At 39.6% G+C, this 17,102-nt stretch overlaps 2 protein-coding genes across 3 annotated transcripts; both read right to left on the reverse strand.

Annotated features, from left to right (window-relative positions):
* Positions 1–102: 102 nt before the first annotated feature.
* Positions 103–8,098, reverse strand: LOC122785018 (lysosomal alpha-glucosidase-like). The gene is made up of 19 exons (XM_044050565.1): positions 6,524–8,098; positions 6,214–6,365; positions 5,816–5,981; positions 5,338–5,434; positions 5,142–5,261; positions 4,881–4,998; positions 4,669–4,801; positions 4,296–4,406; positions 4,069–4,182; positions 3,806–3,890; positions 3,296–3,413; positions 2,906–3,039; positions 2,515–2,666; positions 2,136–2,284; positions 1,868–2,009; positions 1,598–1,696; positions 898–1,062; positions 623–775; positions 103–435 (listed from the first exon to the last, which is right to left on the reverse strand). Exons 1-19 carry the CDS (start codon positions 7,055–7,057, stop codon positions 370–372), a joined length of 2,808 nt encoding a protein of 935 aa, XP_043906500.1. The 5' UTR covers positions 7,058–8,098; the 3' UTR covers positions 103–369.
* A 609-nt stretch (positions 8,099–8,707) lies between these two features.
* On the reverse strand, positions 8,708–16,999 carry LOC122785015 (sterile alpha motif domain-containing protein 9-like). Of its 2 annotated transcripts, XM_044050560.1 has the most exons (4): positions 16,836–16,999; positions 16,671–16,714; positions 14,291–14,347; positions 8,708–13,852 (listed from the first exon to the last, which is right to left on the reverse strand). In XM_044050560.1, exons 3-4 carry the CDS (start codon positions 14,292–14,294, stop codon positions 9,231–9,233), a joined length of 4,626 nt encoding a protein of 1,541 aa, XP_043906495.1. In that variant the 5' UTR covers positions 14,295–14,347; positions 16,671–16,714; positions 16,836–16,999; the 3' UTR covers positions 8,708–9,230. The 2 variants fall into 2 exon arrangements, with proteins under 2 accessions (XP_043906495.1, XP_043906496.1); XM_044050561.1 differs by lacking the exon at positions 16,671–16,714.
* Between the last annotated feature and the right edge of the window lie 103 nt (positions 17,000–17,102).

The following is a 17,102-nucleotide window of genomic DNA, read 5'->3' on the forward strand; positions in this document are numbered from 1 at the left end:
TACTATACAGATGCAACATCGTACAGGTTTAAGTCACTGAACAATAAACATATAAAACAATCTGATACATACACAAATAGCGCAATTGTGCAAATCAGTAAATACGAACAAATTAGAGCACTTTTTTTCTCGACGGTTTTTATTGACAATGGAACTAAAACACAGAAACACTATTTCAGAAAATGTGAAGGACTATAAATATATAGTTATAAGATTGCATACATTCACAAGTCATTGAACTGTCTTGATCCAGTGGTTGGTGTGACACTGTCACAACACCTGCTGTAGAGGGATATGAGACAGAGCAAATGCGGCCTGTAAAAGAAAAGCAGCTGTGTGTAGAGCCATCTAACGACAATGTTGGCTGCATCAGAGAGCCCACTGGACTGTGAAAACCTTTGACATGGGCAAGGTCAACTTGGTCACTGTCAAGACCTGTGGAAATAGACACACATTACACAGAATTACAGAATATGAATTTGAAGACAAAAATACCAGGAAGAGACAGAGGACATTATTAGTGGAGAGATATGACAGAGGACAAATCACACACATCCCGAAAGAAATACGTCATATTTCTGTAAAGGACAATTATCAAAGGAAGTCTTCACTGAGAATTCACCTTGGTGTCGCTGTGGTACGTGAAATCACTGACTTTCTCCCCATTGGCCAAAACATAGCGGGGAGGTGAGGGCACTCCAAACACCTGCAGTCCTCCCAGCACCAGTTCATCCAGGGCCCCATTCAGCATCAGAGGATCACTCACAACCTGAGACTGATTTGGAACCGAAGTCAGTAAGTTAGTAAACTGACTTTTGAAGTAGAGCAGGGCTTACATGCATAATACGCTTATAGATTTTTTTAAGAGCAAATTCCCATTACTCATCTCTTCCCTACCTGTCCAGCAGTGAAGATGACATAACAATAATCTTGCGTTTTGTAGGTATCAAGACTGTCCCCATCGTCCCAGAACAAGTCTCCCCAGGCCCAGCCACCTGCTGACAGTGCCACTGTCAGGAAGAAGGGGTTTCTACGTGAGGCTGTAGTTGTCAGAGCAGGATCCTTTACGGATCAAAAACACAGATCAGACACAAAACATAATACTATATTGACCATAGTAAGTAGTTTTATTAATGCTAATTTAATATGGCCACACAGTGCAACTCCACACTAAAATTGTAGATGATAATTCAAACCATGAACCTTAAAAACATGTTCCAAGTCAAAAATCTCATCTAGAAGAGCATTACACAGTTTGAAGAGATTACCAAGTTGTCCAGTAGCGGGTTTGCTGTGGGAGCAAAACACCAACGCTTCTGAAAAGCAGCGTGTGGAAGCATTTCTGGTTCTACACCATAAATGACAAATAATGAACAAATCTTCTCTCTTATACAAGACTATCGTGGTCAAGTCTTGTGAGATTTGTGCTGAGGATATAGGAAACAAATTAGAAGATTGATCTAAAGATTGTATGAATAAATATCAGATCTTTTAAATGAAAATCTAAATGATTTTTGAACCCAACCCTATTCACAAACTACATTTTGTCTCCTACTGAATGTTACAATTGGATTGTGTGGTCAGCACAGACACGTACCTGCTGTGGGATAATGTGTCCCTCCCTCACGTGCACGTTGATAGTGTCCAGAGGGGCTGACAGGAGCAGGTACTGACCCTTACTGTAAAAAGGCTGACCCTAGAGAGCAAAAGACAGTAGAGCAGACCCCACAGGGAAAGCGGTTAATACTAATATCATGTGTTACCACAGGAGACAAAATCATGCTGGCCTTTACCTGTTAACAAAATCTGGTCATACTTTGGCTTATGGCACATACTGTATAAAAAAAAATTGTATTGAGCCACTCACATTATGCAAGTTGTACCAAATGCCAAAGGGTAGGTAGGCAGTCAACTTGACTGAGCCTTGCTCCAAAACTGGGCTAATGAGGAGTGAACTCCCCCACAAGAACTGCCGGTCTATGGTCTGACAGTTGGGGTCAGTGGGAAACCTAAAAGGGAGGGAGGGATACACAAATATGCCCTTTATTATTTTTGTTTACAGTATGTAGGAAAAGTAGAGAGCAAGAAAAGTATGAGGGGAAGCAGAGAGGACAACATGAAATGATGAAACATACTCCATGAAGAGAGGCCTGGCCACAGTGTCAGCGGAGGTGTGTGCATGATGAAAGAGTGTGTAGAGGAAAGGGAGAAGGGAGTAACGAAGGTTCAGTGCACTCCGCATGGCAGCCTGAGCCTCCTGCTCAAATACATATGGCTCCTGAGGCTAACGGGCACAGACACACAAAAACACACAGACAATGGGAGGAGATACTATAACCACTACTCATGATACATGACACAGAGAAACTCGCTTTAAACATCCAGGGCAGACCTCACCTCCATCATAACCCCACCCCACCCCTGTGACAGCACATACAGTATGAGAAATGGAACTAACTCAGTGAATCAATACAAAGACACATATAGTCAACAGAAACAGTGTTTGGATCTCACAGCATTGAAGTTGTCATTGTGGTTCCTCATAAACGGGTAAAAGGCCCCAAGCTGCATCCATCGCACACACAGTTCCTCAGTGGTGTTGCCTTCAAATCCACAGATGTCCGCCCCCACCAGAGGAACCCCGAACAGGCTAAACTGCAGCACAGCTGGGGGGTAGCAAAAGCAAAAGCTCAATGGAAATACTGTATATCAAATAATCCGTTTCATTTAAAAAAATGATGATAATAATAAAATATATATAAATATAAATAATTATTTCCATTGTTGGACTGGATGTTTCATTTAACCATATGCAGGTCCATAAAAAGACTACCACAGAACTAAACCCACTTTGAAACAAGATTGTTATTGTGGACGTTTTGGAAACTACAGCTCATCTCCTCACCAGGGATGGAGAATCGCAGCTGCTCCCAGTCACTCCTGACATCACCTGTCCACACTCCAGAGAAGCGTCCAATGCCAGAGTAAGAGGAGCGAGACAGGACAAAAGGCCTCTTCCCTCGTACCTTTGTAAGAGCTCTGAGAGCAGCAACCAACCCCACAATCAATATATAGTAGACAGAATAAATAACAAAAGACAAACAACTACATCCATATATTCCACAGTGCCACATTAAGGTCCAATGAAATAAATCTAGCACTTGCACAAAGGAAGTCTGTCCTTTTATTGTTGTTTCACAGCTACAACTACAACCACTGTCCTCCGTTTGATTACTTATGACTTCATCTGCTAACATACCACCTAAAGAACTCAATCTGTAAACATGGTTCCAACCTGTTTGTGGCATATGCTTCTGTCAGTCCGTACATATTGTGCAGGTTGTAGTGAGTGGATTGCCTCTGCTGAGCTGACATGCAGAGAGTTCCAGAGTTCAACTCCCCGCCGACTACTCCTGTTTGTATGAGATTCAGGAACACAGAGACAATGATTTGAAGCAACATTCAGAACAAAGAAACAGGTATGTGTCTGCAGAGCATTTGTGTACTGCATGTACTTTGAAAGGTCCAGTATGTAAGAATGTGTTTAATCTAATGGGGACTACAAAGTACAATGTTTGCCGTCAAAACATTGCAAACCAAGTTGGAGACCCCTGTAAAGCAAGGCCCTCTGTACATGTAAAGGGCTGGTTCTAAATTTGTTATATAATTTATTGGTTAGTAACACATAATTTATAGGTTGTTACACACTGGACTTTTAACGTAACACAACTGACAGCATATGTAAACAAAATATTGTTTTTTTATGATTTCAGATGCTGATAACTTGTGACACTAAAACACTAACTAGGTGTGTAAGGCGGGTCTTCAAGATCAGTGTGAGGACAGCCCTCCATTGAGCCCTGGACAAAATTGGCTGGTTCATTCATATCCTGGATAGATCATTGGAGATAAACAAAATATAAATTAGGTGCAAAGCAAACTAAACACACAACCACTAAGATTATTCCAGAACTGACAACCTGATTTCACATTCTTGACATTTTGGTTTTTATAATCATATCATTGGTGTCTAAATAACATGTGCACTGTGTGTCTGTACACACTCACAATCCACAGTCCATCCACAGGCACTTTAGAATGAAAACCTCTGATGCAGTCCTCCCACCACTGTCTGGTCTCTGGGTTGGTGAAGTCAGGGAAGGCTGTAGGGCCAGGCCAAACCTGGAACACCATACATGAATGTGCTTGCCAACCAACTGGACACAGGTCAACAGTAAAACACATGCTATGCATATCACACAGGCGGAACAACATATAAAAAAAAGGGGTCTTACCTTCCCGATCAAAATGTGTCCTGTGACATTTTTAATGAAGACGTCTCGTTTCAGGCCATCATCAAAGGGAGGGTAAGTTCCAGTGGGGCTAGTGCTACTGATCCCTGGGTCCTGGGGCAGAAACCAGCAGAGCACAGCAGTCAGAAGCTGAGAGGCTTTTGCTGCCATCTACTGGAGATACATTGTTACATATAGCTTATTTTCAGTTAAACAGCTGATGATATGTGTCTGTTTTTATTCATTTACCTTTTTTATTATTATTATTATTATTATTATTGTTATTATTATCCTTATTATTAATATGCAGAAACATTTACTCATGGTTGGATCTGAATCTTCAGGTTGAGGTCTAAGAAATTCAAACACATCGCACCAGAATAAGGATGTACTTAATGCCTCTCCTATGGAATTCTTCCACCATCTCTGGGAGGTCACCAAATCGCCGGGGATCAAAAGTGAAAATCCTTTGCTTGTCTGCGTAATCCAAATCATTCCACTGCACATCCTGATGGTGACAAAAAAGAGATGATCTATTTTCTAAGATAATTTCTTGATAAGGAAATTATCTTGTAAATATCATTTATCAATGGAAGGTTGGCATTGTGCATGCATTGTGCAACCTTGCGGGTTGTATTAGTGGTGGTGTAACCCCAGCGGCAAAGATGAAATCCCAGGGACCAATAGGGGGGCATCATGGGATGGCCTTAGGATAAATAAGATATACTAAACACATTAATGAATCTAACTCACTCTTTATAGGTGTCTATGTTAAAACAATATTTTTCATATGGTATATACACAAGGAGCTGTAGTAGCCAGTGTCAACACTAAAAAGATGTACCTTACCAATGACCTGAAGGTATTGTCGTATAACACTTTGAGGGTCAGGACCTAAAAAAAAGTATAGGTCCAGAATTCCTCCAGTTGACACCCAGGTGAGAGCAGGAGTCGGCTGAAGCGTCACCTCTGCAGACACATTAAGGCATTCAGTAACAGTTAAAAATATTCAGTGGAAAATCTGATTAAAACAATAGTTCTGTACCAATTGCATTGCTGTTGAGAAGGAAAACTCCATGTGCTAATCCATCAGCCTCCTGTACAATGTAGAATGGGTGGGAGCCATATAGGTTAGCATGAGCCTGCAAAGAAACACACCGTCAACAACATGAATACACAACACGGGGGAAAGTATAAAACAACAAAAATATAGTGTGGACAACTTAGTTTAAAAGTGTGTTACGCACTATTTCATGTGTGGCATCAAGTGGTAGCTATTTAGATCATTGACATGTTAGACCAGGGATTAAGATTTCTATTTTATTTTTTTGGAATGTAAAACAACTGCATGTTTCCCTTTCAGATTATTAAAAATGTTGCTCTATTTGGGTTTCAGAGACTGGATGAATGTTAAATGCTCCTGAATTTGCCAATAGTTATAGTATTCACAAATGTGTACAGTGTATATTGTGCTTGAGTTCTCCCACAACTCGGGGCTTGTGTGTTCTTTACAACAGACTCACATGAGGTGCCATGTGTCTGTTCCAGAGAGTAAGAGAAGTCCAGTTAAGGTCCAGGAGGAGGGAGGTGTAATGTTCCCCAAGGCCAGACACAAGGGAAGAGGCTAGTGTGGTGGACAACTGCAAGTACTGGTCAGCAAAAAGCAGAGGTCCCACAGTGGTGTTTATACTAAAAAAGGAGGGAAAGACATACAGATAATTAACAAACATGTAAAAAATAATAATATCAACTTACTGTTACATATGTAGGTTATGTTGCCTCAGTATAAATATAAAACATACACATACAATAAAACACACAAACGTCGTTTTATAAAACCACAAATGAGACCGCAACATGTTACAAGATAAGGTGTGAGTACATGTGATGTAGATGTAGATGAAAACTGAAATGTACTCACATCGTGCGTCCGTTGGATTTACGTCGCACTATGAAACCAAATGGGTCAGACTGGTACTCGGTGGTGTAAAGGACATCGGAGTTATCTGCTCTGCTCTTGGGAACATCAGCTGGGAGCTTGACCTCATATCGCTGAGAGGACGGGTCCTTTAGCTTGAGGGTGAATGTATCAGTTCAGTTTTGTCACATGAAGTCAACGTAGTTTGCAGGTGCTGAATATACAAAATACAGGAACGTGTACTTTCCTCATCACATCTATTTGAATGGTTGCAGCAGAGAAAAAAAACAACAACATAGTATTGGACACTCACAATGAGGTGCAAGCAGCCTGTGGTCTCCTCAATGATTTCCAGTCTTAGTGTAGAGATGTCTCTCGGCAGATATGAGGGCTTGGCACGAGTCAGAGTGGCAGCCAGGCCTCGCTTTGAAGGAGTCAAGGGACCCAGTTTGTAGCCAGGGTACAAACTGGGGTAGAAGCACCAAGGTGGTCCAACAGAGTTGGGCAGAGGGGCATAACAGCAACCCCTCTCCTCACACTGTCTCTTGCTGAGAACCCTGTCCCTGGCACAGTCAAACCGACTTTGTGGGGCCATGGTGCATTTGTCATCTCTATAATTAGTAGTCTCTTTGAAACTTTCAGGGTGATTTTCACTTGGTTTATTGTGTGTTTCAGTTGGATTAGCAATGGCAAGCCTCTCATATGCTATGCTCTTGTTTGGCTCGGCATGGACAGACCTGACCAGTTTGGTTATACGATCGGACAAGTTGTTCATGTAGAAACAATTTGACAAAGCAAATGCACTGAGGACAAGAGCAGCTACTACAAAGTTAGACAACAGAGTCATTCTGCTATCACCACAGATACAATGGCAGGTCAGTGAGCACTGAAGTTTAGCTCTGCAAACACACTAGTCAATCGTAAACTAAGCTGTTAGTGGCACAAATATAGGGGTTACATAATCGTCCACACTTGCTGTTTTTCTCATTTTACTTTTCAGTGACTCACTTCATGAGCTGGCTTTACCTAAACTAGCTGTTAGCTTGCGATTAGCTACAAAACAGCTCAGTGCAGAGCTAAAATGTAACTGTTAAATTAAACCCAGGTAAATAATTTAACTTATTTACCTGGAGGAGTGACAGACAGGCAGACAGTCAAAAGGCTGCGAAAACGGCAATTTGAATAAAATAATATAATAAGACTTCTGCAAAGACGGCGCATGTCTGCGTAATACTTGAAAACTACAATAGCGAAGTACAGGTACGGTAAGCACACAGGGACAAAAATACGCTCAAATTTACTGCTGTTAGACTGCCTGTCAGTAAATATAGATACAATATAGTAATAATAATAATCACTCAAAAAATGAAAAAACATGCACTTAATACAAAGTGTTGCCTACTTTGCTAGCTGGAACTTATGCTATCATGTGAAGCTTATATTATGATGAGTATGTTGTCATTCTGACAGAATTATAATGTAAATGTGCAAATTTCATTTCTTTGGGCAGAACAGATATAATCTTAATGTCCAAAAACTGTAAATAGGTGCTTCAATGTCTCCTGTGCCTTGCAGTGTTCACCACTGCCTGTATGTTTACTCCTTACTTTTGTTGATTTATTTAGAGTGGTGTGCCAGGATCTCATCCTTGAAATGTCCTCTTCAGTTCTATTATATCTGTTCTGTTATATCTCCATTTGTCCCATTTTTAAAATAATAACATACAGAACAGTTTCACTTCTTTACCATTTAAAATATAAATACATGTGAAAATGAACTGATATGCATGATATGCAGTTTACTATTTACAGTTTTAAAAAGGTGGGTTTGTTAACATAGTCTGTTGCGGTGTTCCTTCCTTTCCGGGTGTTGTGTCTGACGTGGTTTTCTCCAACCCCCTGCCATCTGTACAACATTATTATTTTGTTTTTCCCTTAAAGAGACATTTTGTGGTTAATAATATTGCGAAACAATTTTAAAGCCTCAAAACCCACCTGTTATTGTTTATGTACAATTTGTAAAAAAAACATTATTGTTTTTAAATTATACGTGTCGGGTATTTCATAAAGCAATTGATATTTGTTAGCATTTACAAAGCTTAAAAAACTCAATACAATTCACATTGGAAGCCACACCATTGGAAGCATGGAAGCACACCAAAAGAACCCAGACGCCTTCTTATGGTACTACCACACCAAGCAGAATTTATAGTGACATGGGTAAGGTGTTACAATTTTCATGACATACATTCAATATCAATACAAATAAAGTTGCTAATATATAAATAAGAAAATGTGTTCTTCATTTCTTAATACAGCTTTTGCTGAAACCTATAATTTCAAGAAACATATTTTCTGTTGTTTACAAATTCCCTTCTATTCTATTCTACATGGTATCCTTGAACACATCAATGACTTATTGTGAGCTAATGTGCTCAAACACAAACCTAAAAGGACACATTAAAGTTTCTATTGAACAAACAAGATAGAAAATTGTATTTTTACATCTGGAAATCCAAACTCCATCATGTCAACTGTATATGAACATTCAGTGTGTAACTTCAAGACTTGTTACATATAGTAAATGTTATGTTGCATCTTATAAAACAAGGCAATCAGATGGCAGACTTCACCCCATCCACGCAACAAACCTCTGTCGGCCTATATGTGAGAACAAACGCTGTGGTGCAACACTAGAGCGTTTAACTTCAGATCAGAGAGTTGTGTGTTCAAATCCGTATCATGGTCAAATTCTAAAAAGGTTATTCTAACCTGTCACTGTTGCTCAAATTGCAAGTAAGTGCAGAAGTGCACACACAGACAGACAAAGCCACAAAAACAATACTTCACTCCCACTCCGTGTGGTGAAGTAACAATGCGTTACTGACATCATACCATGTGCTTCAAAGTTTTCATTTACAGACTGTATTGTGATTTGGATGAAATTACGATTAAATGTTCAGACATAGTGGATACTAAGCTGGTGCTTCAACAATGTCAGGTCTACTGTTCAAAGATGAACTATTCCTTTACAGTAATGTTGTAGGCAACAGGGCCCCTGAAGGTGAAACCCAGATAGAATGTGATGTTTTCATTGCTGTGTGGCACTGAACGCATGTGAAGAGGCAATATGCTGAATTTCTTTTTCTGAGGGCCCTCGAGGTAAACCACTCCATCTTCAGTCCAACCAGAAACGCGTTTTAACTTTTCAGCAATCTCAGGCTTCTCCCATGCTTCACCACTAAACCACTTCAGGCGTTTTTCAGAGACCGAGAACACCTTTGTGACGCTGTAAAACTTTCTCTTGTGGACAAATTTATCCAATCCATTTCCATGTCCCAGAAGAAAATGGGTGTAAAGCCTTCTCTTTCTTTGAGGAATGTCCTTCTTCCTGGTCCAGTAGCCTTTTTCCATGTGCTCCACAGCTGACTGGACAATTTCATATTTGTTTTCTCTCTCATGGTTTGTGTCCTTATCCTCTGGCCAGAATAGTAAGGTAAGCAGGAACAGTGCACCTGGCAAACATTTCTTTTTATCACCTGGGAACTGATGACAAAGGGCCTGTAGATCTTTAAAAGGAGCAACCTTTGAAGCCTGTGGTGACAAGCAGTTCAGGGTAATGTGGGTCACAATGTAGTTCACAATATCCCTCTGATTAAGTTTTGCCTTTCGTGGACTGCTAGGGTAAAGAGAAACTATGGTCTCTAAAATACGCACGGCATCCCTCTGTTCAGTTAGTTTGGACAAGATGGAAGTTATGTTACCACCACCAAGTTGATAGATGATCATGCGTTTTTGTAAAGGAGTGAGATTGGTAGGGACTGATTGCCATGGTTGCAGAATTGCAGCAGAGGAAACTTCACTGAAGTACTTCCCATACTCGGAAGAGCTTTGGATTAACCGCTTCAGTGGATGGCTTTTCTCTTCAGGACTTTCAGGAATCTCTTCTTCATCTTCACCTATATCTGTCTGGAAGAAACTGATGTCCTCTGAAATCCATTCCAAGGAATCAATCAATGTCTGGTGAAGCTTTTTCAAACGGCCATGAAATGGTTCCCAGGCATCTAAGACATGTTCTGGTATGTAATCTGTTAACAGATACTCTCTACACTTTGAATGGCCTTTAGCTCCTTTTGCAAACTCTTGTAATGAAAAGATCAATTTGAGCAGGCTGATTCCAACTTCAACCTCAGCAGAATATACTGAAATGCTTACATTTTCCATGTCTGCATCAGCTGCTCTCTCACATTCTTGAAAACACTGCAGGGCATTCAGTGCAGTCTCCACAGCATCAGTTGTGTTTTGGGCTGTGATTGGTGCACAGCCATTTTCAATGGCTTTCCATTTGAATTGGAACCATTTTTTGTACACCTGCCCTTTTGTGTCAAGTATGTACGAGTTGTTGGGAAGCTGTTTAGCTGCAGTCTCTGCCCAGTATTTTGCCTCTTCAAACTTTTCATAAGTATAAAGAAGACGAGCAAGTTGTTGGGCAATGCGTGGATCTTTATGAAAACGTTCAAAAGCTTCCTTGAGTAACTCTATTGCTTTGTCAGGGCTTCCCTCCTTTTTTCGCACATGTTCAATCAGAGGAGAGAATAAAGTATCACATTCATCTCCTCTGCTTATTCTGGATCTCCTGATGAAAAGTGCTCTCAAAAATGACCGATATTCTTCTTTTCCAAATCTGTGCTCAAAAAGCCCATTGTCACAGAGCAATTTCTTTGCCAAACTGCTGTGTTGGCTTCCAAGGAGTTGTTGCAGAATTTCCTTTGCAACGAGTGGGTGAATTATTCTGATGGATTCAATGTAGGTCTTGTCATCTCGAAGATGCAAGAAGACAAGTTTGGCCTGATCACTGAGTGATCTTGCAAACTCTTGCCGTCGAAACCTTTCCATGTGCACTTGTAAGGTCAGCAAAGCTTCGCAGTGGGACTGAGAGATGAAAGAGTTATAAACATAAGTGTTCAGCAGTGCTACGTACTGAATGAGGAGAGTGGCAGTAGACTGAAGGTCAATGCCTTGAAGCAAATGTTTCACAAACTTTTGAATATAATCATTATGAAACCCTTCACTCATCAAAACAAATGTCAGGATGAACTGATACTCATACTGTTCTTCAAGCAACTGTCGTTTTCCAGCAAACTTCTTCTTCTCTTCAGGAGACAGCTTGTGAGTGACAGATACATTCTGTAATGCAGACTCTTTGCATCTACTCTCTGGATCATGGGATCGCCTACAGCTCAACAAAATGAAACATAGTGTTCCATACTGGATTCGTCTGCTTCTGATTGCAACCTCTAGCTCATTTCTGAGATCATCAAGGTAGTCTTTGTCAGAGTCTTCAATTAGGAGCAACACTGGAAGACACCTTTGTGGATCTTTTTCTTCATATTCTCTTAGATCAACTGCATGTTGCTTAACATCAGCAACGGAGTATGAAGGCTTCACAACTGCGCATCTTAGTTCTTTCCTGTTCTGCCACAACACCTGCCTTGCCACAGTACTTCCGCCACTTCCTGGGTGATGGTAGATGTTTATAGAAGTAACTGGGGTCTGATCTACGTTACATTTCAAAACATCCATGAGGAGTTTGGAGACATCATGATAAGCATCTCGTTCGATTACCTCTCCAACATACTTGTGTTCAGCGAGCCAAAAGTTCATCCATGTCACTCTACCACCACGGTAAAACTGGTGTTCAATATTTGCCTTCTCCTCATTAATGAAGTCTTTGCTTGTGTCGTCACAATGGTTGACTGTCAGTATTTCCAGAGAAGCCATATGTTCCTCTTTGTTTGTTTCAAGAAGACATGTCCCTTTCACAAAGACTGGCAAGTGTTTTTTGGCACAGGCTTTTACTGGTTGTATCATTTGCATAGTTGCATTAATGTGACTCATTTTCATCCCAACTACACTGAAATTGTTCACAGTTTCTGTTCCACATGACCCCTCTGCAAAACTTTGCCACCTCTGGAAGTTTGTTTCTGATTCACAGATGCAGATGATGTCCGTGTGGCCTTCCATGTCAGTGAAAAACTCATAAAAGGTGTGCAAGAGAGGTTTCTCTACTGGTGATGTGAGAAGAAAAATGACCTGTAATGTCCCTTTTGGCAAGATTTGTTTACAAATCAAAGACACACATTCCCTCAAAAGGGTAATTTTTGTCTTGATCCAAGTCATTTCATCACAAGGAGTTTCATTTGCTTTAAAGCCAGAACGGCCATTGCAGAAGATCCAGCTAGTTTGTTCAAACAGGTGCAATTTTTCTGTGAATTCTTTGATGCTTGTGTCACTGGATTTGCTATAGCTCTGCAGAGAATGCATGTTTGCAGCATGATGCTCAAGGTATTTGCTGCAAAGGCCTGATATCTTTGAGTCTGGGTCAAAATCAAACACAGAGAAAATCTTCATATTAAGCAGCCACTCAATGTTAGAAAGGTCATCAGGTTTGAATTTGTTTGTAATGAATATGAACCATTTATCATTTTCAATGAACTTCTTCCCACTAGTTATTAGCATTGTGAGTTTCCTCCCAAGGTCTTGGCAGAATGGAGTACTGAGTACTTGAGTTTTCTCTGCCTCTTCTCTTTGAGCATCCCGTTCTTTGACTCTCTGAAAGAAATCACTGAAATCACTGTCACTCACTGGCTCTGTTTTGGAACCTACCCTTCGCAGAATTGCCTTTTTCTCATATTGTACTTTGTTTGCTGCCTCATTGAAGTTTGGCAAAAGAACTGCATAAACCTTGCCCTTAACAATGTTGACTGAAGGCACAATGTCAACCTCCACCACATAGTTTTTTGCTGTACTTTCTCGATCCATAACCTCAATGAACCTTGGTGGGCGCACACAATGGCGCGCATGCTCTTTGTCAGTAGAGAAACACTTTTCAATGTAGTCCAAAGCATCCACATAAATGTCTTTGTCTTTTATAGGGATGCCAACTACCTCACCATGCACATATCCTGTATCCTCCTTGCTGTCCATCACACCGAAATGTATTGTGCCGTTTGATCGGATATTCATACAACCAGTTGCAAATTTTAGAACCTCTTTGGCAAACTTAGCTTGCAGTCTTGTGCGATCCAATTCAGCAGCTATAGCAAAAGATTTGAATTCATGGCAGGGAGAGATCAAATCAAAAGCTCCTGATTCAGGTTGCAGAACTCTGTGCTTTACATATATGAAATCAATGCCTTCTTGATCAAATGGCCGTGGTTTGCAGTCTTCCTTTGAAGTCAATATGCAATGTTTTTGGGGGGTTTGACTTTCTTCTGAGGCACACTTATCTCTTGCATGTACCTGTCCAGAAGGAACTTCACTTGAAGCAAGACAATGAACTGATTTTGAATTGTTTTTCTGCTGCAGCTCGTTTTTTTTAGTACCGGTAGGCTTTGCATTCTGCTGACTGTTTTGCTTGGAATTGAGGAGCTCATTTCTTTTTTTGATAATCATATGAGTAGGCCCTAATTTCATGCCAATCTTTGTCATCAAGAAGTCCTCATCAAGTGTAAGAAGGATCTGTCCATTTACTTCTTCTTCAAAGAGCTTCTTTATGTATTGTTCTTTCACACCAAGTGTTTGTAGCCAGGTGCTTACTTGAGATTCAGTCCAATTCTCGGGTGACTGCACAAGATTGTCAGCTGGATGAGGAAAAAAAGTTGGTTTATTCATAAATGACAGAATCAGAGATGATGTTCTCCACATTTAAAAACATGTCTTTCATTTGCCAATATACAGACATTGAATAAGTGGATTATTTAAAGCGAGACAATAGTTAATTTTTCCAAGAAGAAAGAGCAGACAGGCCTCTCCTCCGTCTCTCCTTAAAACTCATCTCTTTCCATTGGCCCTATCATATTTAAGCAGTTTACATTTTTTTATTTTTGTGTCGTCTGTAAAAAATGACATCAATGAGCTAAAAGATGCTGAAATGCTCCATGTATAAAATTCTTATCTCATGCTGTGCTGGTGCCAATCCTGTGGTTCATAAGCATATTTACAGTAAATTGTACCTTTTTAAAAGAAATCAGTTCACATTAAATTACAAAAAAACAAAACAGACTTGTCAATCCACTCACCCATGATTTCCTTTCTCCTTTCATCACATCAACAACATTGGTTTTGTCAACGTCCACCTAGAAAAGAAAATGTTCAGTCATATGATGATTGACATTTCAAACTGAAACCATAGATAGTTCATTTTTTCTCTTTTTTGGTTCACACACATACATTCCATAATAAAATCTGACCGAGGGAAATATAAATATCAATAATTTATTGTTAGAACATGCAGTATGTTGATGTTAACAGGATCCCTACAAAACAAACGAAGCAGTGCTCTCTGCTGGGCAAAATCAGTAATGGTGGCACAATTTCTAAAAACCTCAAACATACTGCATCTTCGACATTTCTGTACAGCATTATCTATTATTCAGTAATTTACAGTCAAATCTAGAGCTGAAACAATTACTAATTATTAATTATTAATCAATTACTAAACTAATCGGTTTGATGCTTTATTCATTATTAAAACAAGATTTCTGATTGTTAAAAGCATACGTCACTATTGGAAAGATGAATGTCTATTAAAACTAGGTCCTCTATGTAGTAGAAATGTGAAATAATATTTGAAGCAAGTGCCTTGTTGGCCGAGAAAGGCAGAAAAATTTAATTTTGGCTCATGTAGATGAATGACAACAACTCCCAGCATGCACTGCGCTCGCTGCCCTGCAAGAGTCTCGCTGTCTTGCAGACAGTACTAGTTGTGTAAACACAAATTCCTGTGAGGAATTAAATATATAATAAATATAGTCACCACTTGCGACCGGAAAAACTGATTTTTTTTTTTACAACTCAGTGGAAAACTGAGGGAGAAAAGCAGAATTAAAAAAATACAACTGCTATTCTAGCAACACAAAGCCACATGCAAATTGGTGAAGTATTCCTTTAAATGTAAATATTTACTGGTTGCTTTGTTCCATATAACAAAGAAATCATTAAAACCGAATCATTTTGGTTTGTGGACAAAACAAGACATTTGAGAACATCATCATTTCCAGGTTTGACAAACACCGATCAACATTATCTGACATTTTATGGACCAAACAATTACTTGATGAATTGAGAAAATTATTTACAGATAATCGATTATGAAAATAATCGTTAGTTGCAGTTCTAGTCAAATCAAGCTCCAGCTATAACAGGGAATTGATTTATTGACCGAGGTGTGTCTGTCTACACACCTTACAACATGGTAAGCAGTGCCCAGACAGTCTTAGAGTATGTGTGTGTTTGTGTGTGAAAGACTGACAGAGAGAGACAAAAAATTGCACATGTTTTATTTTCAAAGGATGACTGCATGTATGAAATCACTTGCATTTATTCATATGATCACTCATTAATATATCATTGATATTGTTTATAAAAACTGATAACCGTTAGGAGTAAGCACTGGAATTAATGTTTAAGCAATTGCATGCATAACATTCATCATTTAAATGGTAAATTGCATAAAATGTGGTAGGTCTCAAAAAGGTTGGTGACCCTGCTCTACAATATGCAACGGGGTGAAATGCCCCCGTTAAACCTTTTAAGTAGGGAGGGTCATTTATTTGTATACGCATATATGTAAATAAGTAAATGTTTTGTTTTTATTGCCATTGATTTAACTGTCGCACGAGCTGAAACGTATGTAAGCATTCCCTTAAAATACCTGCTTTATTATTTCAAAAGACTTCCTGGAACAGATTAATGGGTGTATGATGGTTCACGTTTGTGTGTGTGTACATGTTTTTCTATCCTCCTGGGGACCAAAAACGTACAATCCTACATCCAAGGGGACCCGACAAGGGATATTTAGGGTTAAGACCAGGTTTTTGGGTTAGGTACTTAAATAGTTGTGATGATTGAGGTTAGGTTAAGGGGCTAGGTTATACATTGACTATGAGTTCTCACGGAGATTAAAAAAAAACCAAAAAAAAAACCAAGTGTGTGTCCATTCACCCACCACAATGTAATGGGAGCATTATATATTGAACCAGTAGTTCAAATTCGTCTGTGGAGGACGTTCGTAAACCTCCCACCCACTGCATACTACTGAATTAACTCGTTTTGCTATATGCAGAGGACATTTGGTAGTCAGGAGGTTAAAGAAAACTTTATCTCCAACCTTAACCAGTTAACGCCGAGTCCTACCCTTAACCTAACCTATGCAGAGCGGCCAGGTCAGCTTGCCTATGACTCGACTCGCTGCCAGTCGAAATATCTCGGTATGCCAAAAAAAAACAACCGAAAACACAATTTGACCCTGAGGAATGATTTATTATCCAGTCCCACGGCAAAATAACATACAATCCAGTCAAACTTCTGGAGTCGTTTAATTAAGCAAAAACATCGCTTTGAAACTAGCATATAAGTCACACTGCAACAGACAAACATCGCAAAATGACCAGTTCTTACCTCGGATAAATGCTGGTAAAAGACAGCGTTGGTCCATTTTGCTGCTGTGGGTTGTTTTAAAGAAGTGTATTTACTTGTGAGCCATCAGTATTTTAGTTTAGCATAGCATAGTAGCATATCAGTCATACTGCAACAGCCAAACATCGCAAAATTATCAGTTCTTACCTTTGATAAACGCTGATTAACGACAGCTTTGGTCCATTTTGCTGCTCTGGGTTGTTTTCAAGAAGTGTATTTACTTCTGTATGTCGCAACGGACGCGGAATTTGTACTTACGGCCTCACTTTTCTTTCGTTTATCGGGAAATGCAACCCCGGGCGAGTCCAATAAGGTCGACGGGGGGGTGGACGGAACAATTTTATATTTGTAATCTAAGAAACATTGATATTATTAGATAGGCTACTAAATACATGTATATATTAATTAAACGTG

Source organism: Solea senegalensis, linkage group LG19 (assembly GCF_019176455.1).
Source record: "Solea senegalensis isolate Sse05_10M linkage group LG19, IFAPA_SoseM_1, whole genome shotgun sequence".
In the NCBI taxonomy this organism is placed as follows: Eukaryota; Metazoa; Chordata; class Actinopteri; order Pleuronectiformes; family Soleidae; genus Solea; species Solea senegalensis.

Coding starts and splice junctions, on each gene's coding strand:
- LOC122785018 (XM_044050565.1), bottom strand. CDS start 7,057: ATGACTCTGTTGTCTAACTTTGTAGTAGCTGCTCTTGTCCTCAGTGCA. Junction 4,999..5,141: donor ACAATACCTTCAGGTCATTG/GTAAGGTACATC, acceptor ATTTATCCTAAG/GCCATCCCATGATGCCCCCC. Junction 3,040..3,295: donor GAAGCATATGCCACAAACAG/GTTGGAACCATG, acceptor TGCTGCTCTCAG/AGCTCTTACAAAGGTACGAG.